Source organism: Panicum virgatum, chromosome 6N, assembly GCF_016808335.1.
Source record: "Panicum virgatum strain AP13 chromosome 6N, P.virgatum_v5, whole genome shotgun sequence".
Lineage (NCBI taxonomy): Eukaryota > Viridiplantae > Streptophyta > Magnoliopsida > Poales > Poaceae > Panicum > Panicum virgatum.
The window spans coordinates 11129395-11150505 of NC_053150.1; the positions used below are offsets into that span (position 1 = coordinate 11129395).

A 21111-nucleotide genomic window follows, 5' to 3' on the forward strand; every position below is an offset into this window, starting at 1 on the left:
GTATCGCTGGCTTTGCACATTCAGCGTTTGTTGCCTCTTTTGAGCCCAAAGATATTGGACACGCTCTTTTTTATTCTAATTGGGTCAATCCCATGCATGAGGAAATCGAAAATTTTGAGAGAAACCAAGTTTGGGTTTTAGTCGAGCCTCCACCTGCTTGTAATCCCATCGGAACGAAGTGGGTTTTCAAAAACAAGCAGGGTGAGGATGGGTTGGTTGTTCGAAACAAGGCTCGTCTTGTTGCCCAGGGGTTTTGCCAAAAAGAAGGGATTGATTTTGAGGAAACTTTTGCCCCAGTTGCTCGTTTGGAAGCGATTCGGTTTTTTCTTGCATTTGCTGCTTCTAAGGGTTTCAAAGTTTTCCAAATGGACGTTAAATCTGCCTTCTTAAATGGTTTTATTGAAGAAGAGGTTTATGTGAAACAACCCCCTAGTTTCAAAAATCCCAAGTTTCCAAACCGTGTTTATAAACTTCAGAAAGCACTTTATAGTTTGAAACAGGCACCTAGAGCTTGGTATGATAGACTGAAAATATTTTTGCTGGCTCAGGGTTTCAAAATGGGATGTGTGGATTAAACTTTGTTCCTCATGCGGTCTGGCACTGATTTTCTATTAGTTCAGATATACATGGATGATATTATCTTTGGTGGCTCTTCTCACGCTCTTGTCTCCAAGTTTTCTGAGCAGATGTCCAGGGAGTTCGAGATGATCATGATGGGTGAGCTGCAGTTCTTCCTCGGGCTGCAGATCAAGCAAACTCCTCAGGGCATGTTCGTTCATCAAGGAAAGTACACCAAGGACTTGCTGTGGAAGTTCGACATGAGTGACTTGTCTCCTCAGCCGACTCCGATCAGCACATCGATGGCACTTGATGAGGACTTGGACGGTGAGGAGGTGGACCAGAAGGAGTACAGGAGCATGATCGGCTCTCTCCTGTACTTGACGGCGACGCGGCCGGACATTCAGTTCGGCGTCGGCCTCTGTGCGCGGTATCAGGCTTCGCCGCGCACCTCCCACAGGCAAGTGGTGAAACGCATCTTTAGGTATATGAAATTCACCCCTGAGTTTGGACTTTGGTATTCTGCAGATTCTTCTCTAGTTTTGGTGGGCTTTTCTGATGCCGATTTCGGTGAGTGTCTGTTAGATCGCAAGTCGACATCCGGCACTTGTCAATTTCTCAGTACATCTTTGGTGTCTTGGTCCTCTCGCAAGCAGGCTAGCGTAGCGCTTTCCTCCACAGAAGCTGAGTATGTTGCCGCTGCTAGCTGTTGCTCCCAGATCCTATGGATGAAACAAACCTTGCAAGATTATGGACTGAGTTATGATAGGGTTCCCATCTTTATAGACAACATGTCCGCTATTAGCATTGCAAAGAACCCTGTCCTACACTCCAGAACCAAACACATAGATATCCGGTTCCACTTCCTGCGAGATAACCAAGAGAGAGGCCACATAGACTTGATCCATGTCCCTTCAGAGAGGCAAACCGCAGATATCCTAACCAAACCTCTTGAGCAGGACACCTTTGCTCGCTTGCGAGGGGAGCTTGGGGTTTGTTACCCCTTTTGATCGCTAACTTTTCTTTGATTAGCTTTGTAGGGTTTATTTGTTCTTCTCTTCGTTTTCTAGGTTTGGTAGTTGCATTGTGCATATGCATTGTACATCTCTGCATTTTCCATTGCTTCACTTGCACTAGCATTCCTGTATACATTGCTATGATCTTCTAGTGCTTGCTAGTGTGAGTTTATAAACGTGATCATGAATAGCTTGCTTCATTGTGTATATGACTTCATCTGAGTTAAGCTATTTTGATTTGAAAATTTGAAAACATGGTCACCCTGTCTTGGCTACTAGTATGTTAGGGCGTGTTGATATGCTTTGCTATCTCATTCATGCTAGTGTAGCCTTTCGTTTAGCAATTCATACTTGACATGATCTAAAATTGATAAAATTGCTTGAATTGTGCTTGAAATGGAATGAAAAGATCCATATGGGATTGCTTGCCGCACTGATCGAGCTTTCGGGACGGCTCACTTTGCACATGTGAGAATCCGGGCAAGGCTGTGCATGACTGAAACGAGTGTCTTAAGCTTCTGACTACTTTTGGCATAGGCTTGGCCTCATTGCTAAGTAAAGCATGATAAGCTTTCAACCCCTGGCATTGATAAATTGATTGAAAAATGAATGTTTGCAACTTGCTATGGCTGTTTTGGCTCATCTGTATGAGTTTGATTCGCACCGATATCCATTCCCTACTTGCTAGTGCTAGATCAAGGGTGATGCTTTTATTTCTCCTAAACTGGAACTTGTCTAGCTCTAGACTGATCTGATATACCCTGTTGAGTTAGATGCAGGTCTTGTTTATGGATGCACACATGCTTGTGACTAGTTATTCCTCATATCATTGTATTCCTGAATGCTTTCACTTACACCTCCTGCATTGCATTCATTGCATAGCATTTGTTTAGGGGGAGACTCAGTTTCAGGGGGAGCCTTAGGTCTTTTTAGCCTTGATGTGTGCATGTGCCAACAAGGGGGAGGAGTTTAGTGATCGAACAAGGGAGAAAATTGTTTGATTTTTGAGAAAACCAAAAACTTGTTGAGCACATGACCTTGAGGGTGCATACATTTGGTGAGAGTTGCACTGGCAAGGGGGAAATGCATTTAGTGGGAGTTTCTGCTTTGTTTAGCTCCTGGTTTTCCTGGTTTTCCCTCCGCTTCTGGCATGACTGTGTCAAGCCCTGCCTCTGCCTTTGAGGAGTCATGCTTGTGTTTGATCAATTGCGTCGAGCCATTGCCCTTGTCTGAGGGAATCGATCTTTGCTTGGTCAAGTGACTTGTTCCTGCTTCTTTCGAGATTTTGTCACTTGTTCAAGTTCTCTCTTGCTTCTTTGTTCTTCACTGTTTTTGTTTCAATCTTGGTTCGTTTGTGGTGTGTTGACAATGCACTCATCAAGGGGGAGATTGAGGAATGTTGAGTACTCTATCCTGCTTGTGATGAGTCAATTGTCAACCGTGCGGTGTGATCGTGCGCTTGGTCTTTGGTTGCAGGTACATGGGCGTCGAGTGTCGACGGAGAGTTGCCGTGGAGGAGCTTAGGCCGGGTGGCAGCTGTGGCGTCCACTCCTGGATCGAGGGCGCAAGCGGCGACGGAAGGCGGGTTTCTTGGTTTGCGCCACAAAACCAAGGAGGCGGACGGCGGTTGAAGACGCCAAGTCGTGGAGGAACGGGCGTCGGTCTCGGGACTGACGGAGGCGACGGGCGTCGACGGCGTCTAGGGCCTCGCTGCGGGCGAGGAGGTGACGAGCATCGGGCGGTGTCTAGGGCCGTTAGAAGGCCGAGGCGGGAACGGCGTCTAGGGTCATGGCGTGGAGGCGGGAATCTTCCCGCGCGTGAAGTTTTGGCGGTTTTCTCAAAACCGGCCACCTACCCGGGTTTCGCGGACCCCCCAAAACCGCGAACCGGATCTTCATCCACATGGCGGCATCGCGGAGAAGGCTTCGAGTCGAACAAAGAAACTCCGCCTTCGGATGAGATTGTGTACATATTTCCGGTTTTGCCCCTATGGGCGTTTTAGTGTCTAATTCGAGTCGAGGGTATTTTGGACCCTTGCGTGGGCACCTTAAATACCTCTCACCCTCTCCTCTCTCCCTTTTGGGCCAGGCACCAAGCCGACCAGCACGCCACCCTCTCTCCCTGGCGCCCTGCTCTCCCTCTCTCTGTTCTCTCCCTCTCTTCACTAGAGTAGGTGTTAGAACCATGGAGTTTTGAGTTTTTGTACTGAGATTGATCGGGAAAGGAGGCCCAATCCTCCTTGTGCCCTCCGGGGTTTTGAATTCATATCAATCTCATATGATTTGTGCTTTGTTTTGGATGAATTCGATTTTCCTTCGTTGATTCTTGACTACGAGATGACGAGGTGTTTCTTGAAGATTGAGTGACTCTTTGAAGTGGTTCTAATCCTTGTAGCCTAGTGCTAATTCCCCCAGGATCACGAGCCTACTCGAATTGACGTTTCTGTGTTCTTGAGAAAACCCCGTTCTTGCTCGGGAATTCCTCGATTCCTCCCAAATCTTGGAGTGATTCGTCGATTCCTTCCGTGGACAGGGTCACAAGTCCTTTGTGATCGTGCCTGCAAGTTTTGGTGAGGTTTGGACTCGATTTGATCTTCCAATCACCGAGTTTTGGATTGAGCCAAGAAGAAAAACAGAGTTTCTGGGCTTGGGCAGTATTTCTACCTAACACCGGTTAAACCGACGCTCGGGTTCGAGATTGTCGGTTCAACCGGTGAGTAGGTGTTGCTCACATTAGGGTTTTCTGCTTGTTGTCTGATTGCACCGGTGCTTTCCTCCCAAGTGCATCGGTTCAACCGGCGAGTGTATTTTCTGCTGCTGCTTTGCCCGTTACACTGGCGTATAGAATTTTCTTAGCATCGGTTCATCCGGTGTTCGTTGTGATCAGTTTTGCAGTCTCCCTGGACAACTGCACCGGTGTTTTGGATTTGCCTTCGTCGGTTTTAACCGGTGCTCGTTAAGTCCAGTTTGAAGTGCCTCTGGACAACTGCACCGGCGTTCGACTTTGAATTTGTCGGATCATCCAGTGTAGCATCGCCGGTTGAACCGACGCCTAGTCATTCTCTACGTCGGATCAACCGGTGCTTTCTTCTCTTGCTGCCGGCTCTGCCTCATCGGTTGAACCGACGCTGTTTAAATTCGTGCGTCGGATCAACTGGTGGGTTATACCGTGCGTTCTCTTCTACTGCTTCTTGTGCTGTTTTTCGTGCTCGCGTCCGCGACTGTTCTAGCTTGTTCCTAGGGTTGTTTTGTGTTGGTTTAGGTTTTCTATAGCTACTCCATGCTTCGCCTAGGATTCTAGAGTTGGGTGTATCTTGGGATCTCTAGCCAAGCTTCGTCTCGCGAGAATTTTTATTGGCTCTTATTCACCCCCCTCTGGTCGCCCTTTCGGTCCCTCTGGAAAATTAATTGTTCTTAACCTGTCGGTAATAAAATTTCCTGTGGGGGGGGGGGGCGACATACAAATTGTTTTTCCCTGTCAAGTTAGCGCTATTGGTATTTTTTGTCGGTGTACCCACAGAAAAAATATCCCTGTCGGTTACTCATCAGCAAGGAAATTTCGGTTTCCAGTAGTGTTAGGTGGCTTATTTGTATCATGCCTCTTGTTCATAGTTACACATGTAATTGACTTGCAGAGGCCGGTTGAATAATGATGTGCAATTGGGATGTGTGATTTGGAGGAATTCACAAGCCCAGTTCGGCCTGCCAACAAACTGGACGCATACATATATTTGAAACATATTCCAGCACATGCAATTGACAATCTTATAGACGAATCTATGGTTATTTTTGGACCAAGGTTCACCCTACCATGCATAAAGCCCGCGCCTAAATGTTTGATGCCCATTTCTCCGATCCCCACCAATACATGTCCGTAATTCGACGTTATGACAGTTCAGACAAATGGAGGCTGCTATTGGATCAAGACCAGAGAACCAAACAAAAAAAAAAGAAGAAATGTCAGTCTTACTACTTATTTTATGAATAGATATTACCAGCTTTATTCGGAAATAAGGGTTCCTTCACATCCTTCAGAAAAGGGAAGCCTGCCATAAACAGGAGCATCTTGACATGAGTGACAAACTCACCACCGGTGGTTAGATGCTTGGCATGGAACGCTGCTCCACAGTTGTGCGCCGTGTAACAAAGCATCTCTAACCACACAGCGGTGATCAGCTCCCAGCGACCGCCTTCTTCTTCAATCTGAAGCAAGTCTGAGGCGACCCGGCGAGCTCGATCCAATAACGGGTAGTAGTTTTCGTGGAAGAAAGAGCTGTCCTCGTCACGAATCTCCCGGATCACCTCCATTCGATCACATCCACTATGCTTCTCAACCAGCCAGCGTGACACCTCGCGCTGTCCCCTAATGACGGCGTAGTGCCCTTCACTGCCAGCCATGGCGCCGCAATCTGCGATGAGGTACATGATGTAGTCTGATAATTCTGCTGCAGGGCCTCTTAGCCCTGAGATGCTGTCCACAGTCTCATGGTGGGATGAAGCTGAACCACCATCTAAGTTTTCACCATGAGAGGAGCTGCCGTTTACTTCATCGTCATCGTTGAGTAAACATATGTCGGTGACAATGTGCCAAAGAAGCGCGCTTGACACAAACTCCAATCCTTTGATGTTGCTGACCTGGAGCACCTGCTGAGCTGCTCTCTGGTGATGATCTTGCTTTGTTTCAACCACCCACTGCGCCCATTGGCCATTGAACTTGCCAACGCCAATGTCCCATTCCGTCCCACGCAGAGTGGTAGCTATGTCCAGCAATTTATCGAGGAGGAGTTTCTTGACCTCAGGGGAGACTCTGATATGTGTGATGGTCTGTTGCTTGATGCCGATCCAACGCATCGTCCGTTGCAGCAATCCAGTTTCTTGTTTCTCCTGGATGCATGCCCGGATTATGCTGTATTGGGCCAGCTTTGCCGACCACTCTCCTTTGTTTCCTGGATGGAGAAGCCTGGCCAAACTGAGCAATGCTGCATGTGCACCACGGAGCTTTTGACACAACGGGCATGTAAGTGGACAGGACATGATAGTCCTGTATGCCCAACATGATGAGACGAAGGACATGAAGATAGAGCATGTCTCTAATACGATGGCACCGACAAGTAACACATAGGATATGATGACATCAACTGCATCGTGCCCCTTTCCACCAGCCATGGCCCTCACGAACAACCCAAGCGCCACTGAAGTTAGTGTAAGAATGATGATCCGGTGGAAGGCGTTACAAACTGGGGCTATGTGGAAATGACGAGTGCCGAACTTTGTGTACAAGTAGTCATAGATTAACGATAGATTGATCTCCGCCAACTTGTATGCCATGTGGACTATGTTCTCAGAAGATCTGAACGCCTCCAGCGCCTCCTTGATCCCTTTGATATCATCAGGAAGAAGAGAGATTGAAGGGGTCATGTCCATCAAAAAGTGCAGGCTTAGTTTGAAGCCCTCGGCTGCCACGTGCAGAATGAGCTCGAAATTCTTCTCCTGATTCTTTGTCACAACAAAGAGTAGTTGACTGTAATAACCCTGCATGTCCCAGGAGGCATCGTTGGATGCACGAGAAACAAGGTTCGAAGTGGAGCTACTTGTGCCAGGTGCCACCGAGCCTGCCTTCTTAAGCGCCCATATCCTCTCAGCGTATTTGGCCGTCCCAGCAACAAACATGAGCACCATGGGAGCCACCAGCTGCTTGTCATCCCCACGCAGTTGCTTGCTGACGACATAGATGGCCATGGGAACCTGGGTGGCGAGGCTGAGGAGGTGGCGCTTCCAGAGCGCATTGTCCTCCATAGAGAAGGCCGTCATGGTGTCCTGCCCGCCGAGATGGAGCAGCAGGAAGGGCGCCCAGAAGAAGGCAAGGCGGTTGCCGCTGCTGCGGAGGGTGAAGCGGCCAAGGACGTAGATGGCAAGGGGGTTGGCCGAAAGGTATGCGAGCCACAGTAGCACGCTGAGGATGCGGGAGCTATGGCGTTTGCGGAAGCCGGAGACGAAGAAGAGGAAGACTTGCAGGAAGAGACTGGCCATCACCATGCACTGGAGCTCCCATTCGTTGATGAATTGTTGGGCACGTGAGAGTGAGCTGGTGTGTGATTAAAAATGTAAATTATATAATTAAAGAGTTGAAAAGGAACAATAAACACAGATGAGAGTAATGGCAAAAATTATCCAAATGAATTTGTTTCGAATAATGTTATTGTGGCAAATATGTTCATGCTAGAGAGATATATATTCACAAGAGTTTCCATCTTCCCCTACAGTTGTATCATAAGTGGTGGCTTATATTTAATTTACAAGTGGTTCGAAGTTTTAGTTGTGTTCTAAAATTATGTAGTGGCCTGGAAAATTTGTATATCTTCCAAAAATATTGTCAATAGCATTATTCCCAACAAACAAGTTATCTATAACTATTGTAGAAAATTGACAAGAATCACAGACCATTTTCTATTGACAAAATAATCTTTCTGGGAATGATTACCTTCAGTCATGTACTTCTGCTCCAGGAAAATATTATTTCGTCAGCTCAGTGCTTCCTTACAACTGACCACGTTTTATATTGTTTTCTACCTCTTGCACGATTGAAACCAACTACATAACACTTTACATGATTTTCATCTATTGTGAGGACCACGCTTGAAATGTCCCTCACATATTATTCTAGGAGTTTGGCTGATAATGTAGGTCCCGCAACAAGAATATGATCTGTATCATGATACGTGCTCTGTGTTGAGATATTTTTTCCATTTTAGAATATCAAGATGTGCGCAGATGCGTTCATCCGCTGGAAGTTACAGCAATGGTCTGACTCATCATTGAGCCGTATATGTTAGAGCATTTTCGATCAACTAGCAGTTGAGGAATGTGAGTTCTCTATCCTGCCTGTGATGAGTGAATTGTCAACCGTGCGGTGTGATCGTGCGCTTGGTCTTTGGATTGTAGGCACACGGGCGTCGAGTGTCGACGGTGAGCTGCCGTGGAGGAGCTCGGACCGGGCGGCAGCTGTGACGTCCACTCCTGGATCGAGGGCGCAAGCGGCGACGGAAGGCGGGTTTCTTGGTTTGCGCCACAAAACCAAGGAGGCGGACGGCGGTTGAAGACACCAAGTCGTGGAGGCACGGGCGTCGGTCTCGGGACTGGCGGAGGCGACGGGCGTCGACGGCGTCTAGGGCCTCGCTGCGGGCGAGGAGGTGACGGGCGTCGGGCGGCGTCTAGGGCCGTCAGAAGGCCGAGGCGGGAACAGCGTCTAGGGCCACGGCGTGGAGGCGGAAATCTTCCCGCGCGAGGAGTTTTGGTGGTTTTCTCAAAACCGGCCACCTACCCGGGTTTCGCGGACCCTCCAAAACCGCAGACCGGAACTTCGTCGACGTGGCGGCATCGCAGCAAAGACTTCGTGTCGAAGAAAGAAGCTCCGCCGTCAATCGAGGCTGTACAGCGGGCTGCTGCAGACTGACCGGTCTGACCGCAGCAGCTGGGTATAAAAACCCCCACCAGCCCGTGGCTGGTTGAGTCTCTTGAGTCTTTTGTTTTCTCTTCGTTTTTCCTTCTCCCTACCCCTGCTCTAGGTTAGGGCCAAGGACTCCAACGCAAAGAGAGTTAGATTATAGCTAATCTCTCCAATCTAGAGGGTGGATGATGGGCAGATGGCTCTAGCTGTTATATAGATGAATTCCTCGGAGAATTAATGGATGAAATTTGTTTGAAATTCACTTGTGTGTGCTGAGCATCTCGTCCTCCCCTTCTCTCTTGCATTTTGGGTTCAATTCTCCTCTTTTGGTGTGTTTCTTGTTTGGAGGAGACCAACCCTTGAATTCATGGTTTGATGGACTCTTTGTGACAATTCTAATCCTTCTAGCCAAGTGCTAAACCTACTGGAATCGAGAGTTCTCACGAATTGGCGATTTTGTGTTCTTGAGAAAACCCCAATCCTCTTTGATCTTTCCTCGATTTCTCTCGATCCGTGAATATTTTGGGTGAGATCTTTTGGGGATATGTTCACGGGGTAGTAACGAAGCTTTCCTCCAAGTTTGGTTGGATTTGGACTTCGTTTGCTCAAGATTCATGGTTTCAAGGATTGATTGCGGGTTTTCTGGACGACACCGGTCAGACCGGTAGGCTAGACCGGTCAAACCGGTCAGTCTGAATTTGATCTGCTCGACCGGTCAGACTGGTCCAGTGCACCGGTCAAACCGGTCTGTGTGTGCTGTGCTACGATTTGAGAAGTTTCTCTCGCCTTTGCTTCCGTGTTGCGACCTACGTTTTCTGCTTCGAGATAGCTTGTCCATAGCTATTCTCGCTGACCTAGGTTCGAGGGTTTGCGGTGTTTTTGGGACATAGGCCGACGGTTCAAATTTCGAAGAAATTTTGATCGGCTCCCATTCACCCCCCCCCCCCTCTGGTCGCCAGTTTCGGTCCCTCAATTGGTATCAGAGCTTAGTTGAGGTTTTCAGTACCTTAACCGGTTCGAAAACCACTTGGCGACCATGGCGAGTCTTGGGAAGATCCCGGTGTTTTCCGGCGAGGACTATGCCTACTGGAAGGTTCGCATGAGAGCCTTCTTGCAGAGCATGGGAGCCGAGGTTTGGGATATTACCAAGAACCAGGCTTACGTGATGCTTGCCGCTCGGGTCACTCCTCTTCAAGTGACCGAGCACGAGGCTAACGCCAAGGCTGTGAATGCCTTGTTCGCTGGCGTTTCTCGTACGGAGTTCTCGCGCGTCCAGGGTTTTCAGGAAGCCCACAAGATTTGGACGTGCCTTGAGAACTACCACGAGGGCACACCACAGGTGAAGGCTAGACTGTTCGAGACTCACCGGCGTGAATACGAGAACTTCACACAGGAGCCGGGTGAGAGCATTGACTTGATGTTCATTCGTTTTCAGTCGATTGTGAACAAAGTCAATACGAACAGATCTGCTGATGCCCTTGAGTACACAGAGCACGAGAAGGCCCTCAAGTTGCTCTACGCACTTGACCGCTCTGTGTGGGATCTCAAGGTGAACACAATCATTGAGTCTGCTGGCTATGAGACTCTGACGGTGAACGAGCTTTTCAGCAAGCTCAAGGCCACGGAGGTGGATAACCAGACACGAGCCAAGCTCAATGGTGCCCCTCCTTCCAAGAGCATCGCTCTTGTGACTGGCCCAGGTGGATCGAGCTCTAACGCTAACTCTGCCCTTGGCTTTTCTCTTGCCTCTTTGCCTTATGTTACAGATGAGCAACTGGAGACGTTGGGCGACGACGACTTGTGTCTCCTCATCAGCAAGTTCCAGCGCGTCTACCACAACAGGCAGAGGAAGAAGAACCCTGGGTGCTACAACTGCGGCGATTTGAACCACTTCATCGCCGATTGCTTCAACAAGTCCGGCGGTGGCCAGAACAACCACTTCGACTACTACCGCCACCGCGACCGCGACGAGGGAGGCTCCAACAAGGAGTGTCGGCACCGCAAGCACCGCAGTCGTGACCGGGAAGGACACTTCGACAAGGAGTCGCTCAAGAAGCGCTTCCAGTACAAGGCCAAGAAGCGGGAGAAGGCCTTCCTGGCGCAGCTCAGCGACCTCGACAAGAGCTCCGACACCGACCGCTCTTCTTCACCGACCTCCGACGATGACGACAAGAAGAAGAAGAAGCGGGACAAGGAAGCCACCGGCTTCATCGGCCTTTGCTTGGTGGCCTGTCGACGCAAGAGCTTCTGCACCATGGCGGGTGAAGCCGATGGTGCTCGTGCGTCTTCGGGTGGACATGCTACACCGACGCACGCCGACTCTTCTCCTGGATCCGAGAGTGATTCAGAGGTAAACTCCACGATCAACATGCTAGATACAGAGGTTAGGGAGTTGTACGCCGCTCTCGACAACCAGAAAAGGCTGCTTAAGGAAGCAGCTAGAGAGCGTAGAAAGCTTAGGGCTGAGCTGGCATGTGCTAGGGAGAAATGTAGTGAGGATGAGTGTGCTGGCTGCATATCTCACATGAATGAACTTGTTGCTCTCCGTGCCAAGCATGATGAGAACGTCGCTAACTTATATGCTGCTAAGACTTCGCTTGCTGACGTGTCTCATGAGCTCGCTAAGGCCAAGCATGAACTAGAACTGGTTAAGGACGCTCCTGTTGTTAGCGATGTGCTTGAATGTGATGAGTGTCCAATCTTTAAGTCCGATCTAGCTTCGTTGCAGTCCAAGTTTGCTACTGTTGTGTGCGAGCTAGAGGAGATGAAGTCTAGGCCAGTTTTGCTTGGTGCTTGTAAGCTTTGTCCCACGCTTAGATCGGAGCTAGATGAGAAGAACGCTTTGATCAAGTCTTTTGGGAAGACTAAGGTTGTAGAGTCTAGCCCACCTATTGACTGCTCTATTTGCCCTGGTTTGATTGCTGATCTGGATAGTCTTGCGGTAGAGAAAGCTAACTTGGAGAATGAGAATACCTATCTTAGGGCGATTCTGAGTTGGGTTTCTAGCAGTGAGCCGCAGTTGGGCATGATGATCAAGCAGTTCAAGCATGGTGATGGGTTTGTGGTCGGTTACACATACACGAAGTTAGACTTTGACAAGTTGTATGGTAAGATCGGCAAGGCTGCTAGAAACACTGCTAGTACGAGCACGCAGCCTTCGCTTGTTGACCCCACGGATGGTGTGCTTAAAGAACCACCGAAAACACCTCCGCAGAAGCAGGTTTGGGTTCCAAAGCCCAATGAGCTGAGGAATCCCCTCGACATGCTCCATGCTGCCGCAGCCCTGGTTGCCCAGAAGAAGAGGGCTGTTCCTCCCCGTCCGCAGGCTAGGCCTCCACCTCCCAAGCGTGAGGTGAAGTACCACTGTGAGTACTGTGACAAGGAAGGTCACCTGGAGGAGTTTTGCTTCAGGAGGAAGCGGGCTATGAGGAGAGAGTAGGAGAGACGGAACGCGGACATGTACTCTGCTCGGGTGCATGGTCCTTCTCGGCGTAGTGGTAGGCTAGATGCTAGGGCACGCCGTGTAGGTGGAGGTCAGGGAGATGGTGGTGGTTACCGTGCTTCAGCGGGTGGTCCCTTTGCCGGTCGTGCTCTTGGCCGTTTTCAGTACGGCTATGGACCACGGGACCGAGGCTTTGGAGGAGGTTTCGATGCTCCACGCTTTCCTCGCGGTTGTGTTCGTCAGTCATGCGGTAGACGGGATGAGGGATACACTTTGTCTGGTTTTGCTAACCCTTCTGTAGAGCAAATGGCTCGACACTGGTTTGCTTCTCACTTTGCTAACCACAGTGTTGAGACGTTTGCTCACCCTTTGTCTCACTACTGATGTGCAGGTCGGAGGCTTGGAGAAAAGGTGGATCATGGACTCCGGTTGTTCTCGCCATATGACCGGAAATGACAAATGGTTCTCCAGCCTCACCCCGATGCGCACAAAGGAGTACATTGTGTTCGGGGATAATGGAAGAAGAAAGGTACCTGGACTTGGTGCTGTTCGAGTTTCTGATCGCTTTACCTTGAGAGAGGTTGCTTTGGTTTCGAACCTTGGGTTCAATTTGCTTTCTGTTTCGCAACTTCTTGATGAGGGGTTTGAGGTTCGCTTCAAGGAGGGTTGTTCATGTGTTTTGGATTCCAGAGGAGACTTGGTTTGCCGGATTACACCTCGCGATCGGGTTTTCTTGGTTGACTTCTCTAGAACTCCTCTTGGCCCTTCTCATTGCTTGTTGGCTGGTCCTTCTTCTGATTTGTGGAAGTGGCATAGGAGACTTGGACATTCGAGCTTCGATTAGTTGTCGAGACTGAGCTCACTTGGCCTGATCCGAGGATTGCCCAAATTGAAGTTTGAAAAGGACCTTGTTTGCCATCCGTGTCGCCATGGGAAGATGACTACCGCTTCTCATCCGCCTGTTAATCAGGTGATGACCGTTCACCCTTGAGAATTGCTACACATGGACACAGTAGGTCCTTCTCGGATGGTGTCTGTTGGTGGGAAGTGGTACGTTCTTGTGATTGTTGACGACTTTTCTCGCTATTCTTGGGTCTTTTTCATGAGAACCAAGGATGAGGCTTTCGAGTTTGTTCGAGACTTGATTTTGAGGTTGAAAAATGAGCTACCCCAGGCCATGCGAGCGATTCGCAATGATAATGGCACAGAATTCAAAAATGCTCGTTTTGGTGCCTTTTGCAGTGATCAAGGGCTTGAACACCAGAATTCTTCACCCTACACTCCACAGCAGAATGGAGTTGTAGAGCGGAAGAATCGGACGCTAGTTGAGATGGCGAGGACGATGCTCGATGAGCATAGGACTCCTCGCAAATACTGGGCTGAGGTGGTTAACACCGCTTGTTACGTGTCCAACCGCATTTTCTTGTGTGCTTTCATGCACAGGACTTCCTATGAGTTGCAGTTTGGACGCCAGCCCCGTGTTGACCATCTCAGAGTTTTCGGTTGCCGGTGCTTTGTGCTGAAAGATGGAAATCTTGATAAGTTTGAGTCTCGCTCGTCTGACGGTATTTTTCTCGGTTATGCTTCTCACTCTAGAGCGTACCGTGTGCTGATTATTGATACTAACACCGTCAGAGAGACTTGTGAAGTCACTTTCGATGAGACTGCACCGTGCAATTCTTCTGTCTTTGAAGTTGCAGGAGATGATGAGCTCGGCACCTCTATCTTTGAAGATGAGGAGGAAGAAGCTGCGGAGGGTGAGGTTGTGGCTACCACGCGTGCTGTGGACCCAGTTGCCTCCGCCACGAGCTCGGACGATGATGACGGCCCCGTTCCGACTACGTCTACTTCACGGGGGCCGATCGAGGAGGTGACTCAGGCTTCACCAGCTGCACCTGAGGAGACACCAGCTTTGGTTGAGGAGGAGGCGACTTCGACACGGGAAGCACCTCGACATATTCAGCGTCGCCATCCACCTCAACAGATGCTAGGTGATCTCAATGAGCGAGTCACCAGGTCTAAGGTAACAAGTATCGCTGGCTTTGCTCAATCAGCATTTGTTGCCTCTTTTGAGCCCAAAGATATTGGACACGCTCTTTCTGATTCTAATTGGGTCAATGCCATGCATGAGGAACTTGAAAATTTTGAAAGAAACCAAGTTTGGGTTTTAGTCGAGCCTCCACCTGCTTGTAATCCCATCGGAACGAAGTGGGTTTTCAAGAACAAGCAGGGTGAGGATGGGTTGGTTGTTCGGAACAAGGCTCGTCTTGTTGCCCAGGGGTTTTGCCAATAAGAGGGTATTGATTTTGAGGAGACTTTTGCCCCTGTTGCTTGTTTGGAAGCTATTCGAATCTTTCTTGCATTTGCTGCTTCCAAGGGTTTTAAAGTTTTCCAAATGGACGTTAAATCTGCCTTCTTGAATGGTTTTATCGAAGAAGAAGTTTATGTGAAGCAACCCCCTGGTTTCGAAAATCCCAAATTTCCAAACCGTGTTTATAAACTTCAGAAAGCTCTTTATGGTTTGAAACAGGCACCTAGAGCTTGGTATGATAGATTGAAAACCTTTTTGCTGTCTCAGGGTTTTAAAATGGGATGTGTGGATAAAACTTTGTTCCTCATGCGGTCTGGGAATGACTTTCTATTAGTTCAGATATACGTGGATGATATTATCTTTGGTGGCTCTTCTCACGCTCTTGTCTCCAAGTTTTCTGAGCAGATGTCCAGGGAGTTCGAGATGAGCATGATGGGTGAGTTGCAGTTCTTCCTCGGGCTGCAGATCAAGCAAACTCCTCAGGGCACGTTCGTCCATCAAGCCAAGTACACCAGGGACTTGCTGCGGAAGTTCGATATGAGTGACTTGTCTCCTCAGCTGACTCCGATCAGCACTTCGACGGCGCTTGTTGAGGACTTGGATGGCGAGGCGGTGGACCAGAAGGAGTACAAGAGCATAATCGGCTCGCTCCTGTACCTGACGGTGACCCGGCCGGACATTCAGTTCGGGGTCGGCCTCTGTGCGCGGTACCAGGCTTCTCCGCGCACCTCCCAAAGGCAGGTGGTGAAACGCATCTTCAGGTATCTAAAATTCACCCCTGAATTTGGTCTTTGGTACTCTGCGGATTCTTCTCTGGTTTTGGTGGGCTTTTCTAGTGCCGATTTCGGTGGGTGTCGGTTGGATCGCAAGTCGACATCCGGCACTTGTCAATTTCTCGGTACATCTTTGGTGTGTTGGTCCTCTCGCAAGCAGGCTAGCGTAGCGCTTTCCTCCACAGAAGCTGAGTATGTTGCCGCTGCTAGCTGCTGCTCCCAGATCCTATGGATGAGACAAACCTTGCAGGATTATGGACTGAGTTATGATAGGGTTCCCATTTTCATAGACAACATGTCAGCCATTAGCATTGCAAAGAACCCTGTCCTACACTCCAGAACCAAGCACATAGATATCAGATTCCATTTCCTGCGAGATAATCATGAGAGAGGACACATAGATTTGATCCATGTCCCTTCAGAGAGGCAAACCGCAGATATCCTCACCAAACCACTAGAGCAGGACACTTTTGCTCGCTTGCGAGGGGAGCTTGGGGTTTGTTACCCCTTTTGATCGCTGACTTTTCTTTGGTTAGTTTTGTAGGTCTTGTTTGCTCTCTTCTTTGTTTTCTAGGTTTGGTAGTTGCATTGTGCATATGCATTGTACATGTTTGCATTTTGCATTGTCTCACTTGCACTAGCATTCTTGTATACATTGCTATGATCTTCTAGTACCTGCTAGTGTGAGTTGATAAATCTGATCATGCATAGCTTGCTCCACTGTGTATATGACATCATCTGAGTTAAGCTATTTTGATTTGAAAATCTGAAAATATGATCACCCTGTCTTGGCTACTAGCATGTTAGGGCATGTTGATATGCTTTGCTATCTTATTCATGCTAGTGTAGCCTTTCATTCAGCAATTCATACTTCAAATGATCTAATTTTAGAAAAATTGCTTGAACTGCTCTTGAAATGGATTGAAAAGATCCAGGTGGGATTGCTTGTCGCACTGATCAAGCTTTCGGGACGGCTCACTTTGCACTAGTGAGAACCCGGGCAAGGCTGTGCATGACTGAAACGAGTGCCTTAAGCTTCTGATTGTCTTTGGCATAGGCTTGGCCTCGTTGCTAAGTAAAGCATGACAAGCTTTCAACCCCTGGCATTAAGAATTGCTTGATATAATTGATGGAAAAATGAATGTTTGCAACATGCTTTTGGCTACTATGGCTCACCTGTATGAGTTTGATTAGCACTGCTTACCATTCCCTATTTGTTAGTGCTAGATCATGGGTGATGCTTTTATTTCTCCTAAACTAAACTTGCCTAGCTCTAGACTGATTTGATATACCCTGTTGAGCTAGATGCAGGTCTTGTTTATGGATGCACACGTGCTTGTGACTAGATGCTGCTCATATCATTGTATCCCTGAATGCTTTCACTTACACCTCCTGCATTTCATTCATTGCATAGCATCTGTTCAGGGGGAGTTTCAGCTTCAGGGGGAGCTTTAGGTCTTTTTAGACTTAATGTGTGCATATGCCAACAAGGGGGAGAATTTTGGGAGAAGTGATCGAACAAGGGGGAGACTTGTTTGGTTTTTGCAAAACTTATTGTGCACAGGGCTTTGAGAGTGCATCATTTTGGGAGAGTTGCACTTGTGAGAGGGAAAAGCTTTGCTTGGGGAGCGTCTGTTTTGTTTCTAGCTCTTGAGTTTTTCCTCAGTTTTCCTCTGCTTTCAGCATGACTGCGTCGAGCGTTACCTCTGTCTTTGGGAAGTCATGTTTTTGGCTTTTGATCGATTGCGTCGAGCCGTTGCCCTTGTCTTAGGGAATCGATCTGTGCTTGAGTAAGTGACTGGTCTTGCCTTTCTGAGCTTTTTGTCACTTGCTTGAGTTCTTCGTTCTTTTTGCTTCTTTGTTTATCACTTCTCTGGCTCGTTTGTGGTGTGTTGACAATGCACTCATCAAGGGGGAGATTGAGGAATGTGAGTACTCTATCCTGCCTGTGATGAGTGAATTGTCAACCGCACGGTGTGATCGTGCGCTTGGTCTTTGGATTGTAGGTACATGGGCGTCGAGTGTCGACGGTGAGCTGCCGTGGAGGTGCTCGGACCGGGCGGCAGCTGTGGCGTTCACTCTTGGATCGAGGGCGCAAGCGGCGACGGAAGGCGGGTTTCTTGGTTTGCGCCACAAAACCAAGGAGGCGGACGGCGGTTGAAGACGCCAAGTCATGGAGGCACGGGTGTCGGTCACGGGACTGGCGCTGCGGGCAAGGAGGTGACGGGCGTCGGGCGGCGTCTAGGGCCGTCAGAAGGCTGAGGCGGGAACGGCGTCTACGGCCACGACGTGGAGGCGGGAATCTTCCTGCGCGAGGAGTTTTGGCGGTTTTCTCAAAATCGGCCATCTACCCGGGTTTTGCGGACCCTCCAAAACCGCGGACCGGAACTTCGTCGACATGGCGGCATCGCAGCAAAGACTTTGTGTCGAAGAAAGAAGCTCCGCCGTCAATCGAGGCTGTACAGCGGGCTGCTGCAGACTGACCGGTCTGACCGCAGCAGCTGGGTATAAAAAACCCCCACCAGCCCGTGGCTGGTTGAGTCTCTTGAGTCTTTTGTTTTCTCTTCGTTTTTCCTTCTCCCTGCCCCTGCTCTAGGTTAGGGCCAAGGACTCCAACGCAAAGAGAGTTAGATTATAGCTAATCTCTCCAATCTACAGGGTGGATGATGGGCGGATGACTCTAGCTGTTGTATAGGTGAATTCCTCTGAGAATTAATGGATGAAATTTGTTTGAAATTCACTTGTGTGTGCTGAGCATCTTGTCCTCCCCTTCTCTCTTGCATTTTGGGTTCAATTCTCCTCTTTTGGTGTGTTTCTTGTTTGGAGGAGACCAACCCTTGAATTCGTGGTTTGATGGACTCTTTGTGATGATTCTAATCCTTCTAGCCAAGTGCTGAACCTACTGGAATCGAGAGTTCTCACGAATTGGCGATTTTGTGTTCTTGAAAAAACCCAATCCTCTTTGATCTTTCCTCGATTTCTCTCGATCCGTGAATCTTTTGGGTGAGATCTTTTGGGGATATGTTCACGGGGTAGTAACGAAGCTTTCCTCCAAGTTTGGTTGGATTTGGACTTCGTTTGCTCAAGATTCATGGTTTCAAGGATTGATTGCGGGTTTTCTGGACAACACCGGTCAGACCGGTAGGCTAGACCGGTCAAATCGGTCTGTCTGAATTTGAACTGCCCGACCGGTCAGACTGGTCCAGTGCACCGGTCAGACCGGTCTGTGTGTGCTGTGCTGCGATTTGAGAAGTTTCTCTCGCGTTTGCTTCCGTGTTGCGACCTAGGTCTTCTGCTTCGAGATAGCTTGTCCATAGCTATTCTCGCTGACCTAGTTTCGAGGGTTTGCAGTGTTTTTGGGACATAGGCCGATGGTTCAAATTTCAAAGAAATTTTGATCGGCTCCCATTCACCCCCCCCTCTGGTCGCCAGTTTCGGTCCCTCAGCAGTAGATCGAGTGAGAGTACTCACTGATTCTTGAGGAATTCGACCTGGCCATCACTGGTTCGTTGGGGAAGGACTGCTCTAGGGCAGCGACGCTGGGTGCAGAGGCGTCGCAGTGGCGACAGCCGGGACTGGTGGCAGCTTCCCGTCGCTTCAGCGCCTCCCTCTCAAGATCGGGTTAGGGTTTGGACGGTGGGAACTGTAGCGGCGGCGAACCTCGTTAAAAGAGCTGCTAGTCCCCACTTCATCTTTATAGGGCTGCGCGACGGGGGCCCACCAGCCTTATCTTGGGCTGGGCGTCCCCGATCAGGACGTGAGTCAAGGTTCGGCCTAGTCGTTGGACTGGCCCGGTGGAGATCAACCTAACAATATATTCTCTCATAAAGTGGTGGGACCAAGGCAGAGGTGGCTTTTTCCCATGCAGCGGCGGTCCAGAGCTTTCAGATTATAGAATGCTGTGTTGTGCAGCTGCATCATAGCCTATAGCTGTTTCCAGCCCCATAACTAGAGCCGGTCAATTTTTGTTGTCACTTCATGTGGGCTAGTAATACCTCCATCCCACAAAGATTGCGATTTTGGGTTTGGGCACGGGGATTAAGGAATAGGAGAGAGATAGAGAGTTCATAGGAAGCGAGGACGGATGGAGGAAAGAGATAGAGATAGAGTTGTATTGAAAAGCGATAATGACAATCTTTGTGAGAAATAAATAATAGCCAGAATCGCAATGTTTGCGGGATGGAGGGAGTAGTAGCAGCAGCAGGAGAGCAGGTGCAAGGACCCACGGAAGACTCACGACTTGGTCAGTCTTTGCTCCCCCTTATCAAGTGTCCCATTCCACTCCTTTCGTTTTCTCTACCCCCACCCACCCACCTCTCCCAAATCTTTCTTTTCTTCCTAAAGGAAAACAAAAGCAGGATATTTGTACTGGCGCCTAGCTCATTCAGTCATTCTCACCAGATTTTCTCGCTAATTTGAAGCTACGAAAAAGGCAATTACTAAGCAAATTACTGAATTTTCACAAGCCACGAAAGAAGCTGAGAGTCTCATCCTATACAGCTGCAATATAATAGGAGAGATAGACGTGATGTGCACTATTAAAATGGAAGAAAGCAAGCTGTGGCCTCAGGTGGAACAAGTGTTGGGGAAGGTGAGAAACATGGATCATGTCCTCGTTCCTCAAGATATATGGCTCATGCGTGTTTAGCAAATTAGCCATCTAAGTACATACACCTTCCTAATATAATCAGTTAACCGGAGATCTAGAAAGAGAGCAGCGAGAGATTTGGGTGAGCATGCAAGGGCTCGTGGTGTGCTGTGATCTCTGCTCTCATCGGCTGCTAACAAATAAAGAGGCATATGCGGGTCCTCGCATGGAAGTAAAACAATAACTACTCATTTCTAAAATAAAATGGTAATGGTATCTTTGTTTGTACCTGCTTTGAGCTGCGTGAAGGACGCCAACTTCTCCGAGTTCTTTGAGAGCCCTCATGTCGCTCGAAGGTGTGGTTGAGGCTAAAAGGAAGAAAGGGAGAACCCAAGTTGGATTTGGATCAACTAGATGTGGTTCTGATTCATGGAGAGAACGAGGGGATGGAACAGGTAGGTGGAAATGGCACTCTCAGCACACACATGCATCATTGGGAGGCACAGGATAGTGGACCTAGAAGTTGATGTTGTCTTTACGGCCTATATAAAGAGATAGTACCTGAGTGGCACAATCTTCAAGGACAGGAACCGTAGACCCTTCAGACATCAGGAAATGTCGGCGACTGCTCTCGTGTCGACTATAAAAAAGGAAGCTCTAACCTAGGTGGCGGTGGGAGCAAAAGATCTAGTGGGTCTAGTTTTGTGAGATTAACTTTTTTTTCTTGCACCGGCTAGCCGGTTGTACCTTTCTGCTATATCAATGAAATAGGCATAATCTTGTGCCCGTTCATTCAAAAAAAGGAGATAGTACCTGGAATAGTTCAACATTTTGGGCCGAGATTACGAGGTCCTTCCATGAGGTCACTTAAATTATTGAGAGAATTACTTGTATGGCCTAAAAAAACTGTGTCTTCCTTCTAGGGCCCTGTTTTGTTTTTAACTTTTTTACTACTACAAAAACGGTTTGTAGGGGCG

General features: G+C 48.7%; 1 protein-coding gene across 1 annotated transcript; it reads right to left on the reverse strand.

The window, feature by feature from the left end:
* Positions 1 to 5301: 5301 nt before the first annotated feature.
* LOC120679248 lies at positions 5302 to 20715 on the reverse strand. Its single transcript, XM_039960797.1, has 2 exons — positions 20424 to 20715; positions 5302 to 7658 (listed from the first exon to the last, which is right to left on the reverse strand). The coding sequence occupies exons 1-2, from the start codon at positions 20477 to 20479 to the stop codon at positions 5552 to 5554; spliced, it is 2163 nt and encodes a 720-aa protein (XP_039816731.1). The 5' UTR covers positions 20480 to 20715; the 3' UTR covers positions 5302 to 5551.
* Positions 20716 to 21111: the final 396 nt, after the last annotated feature.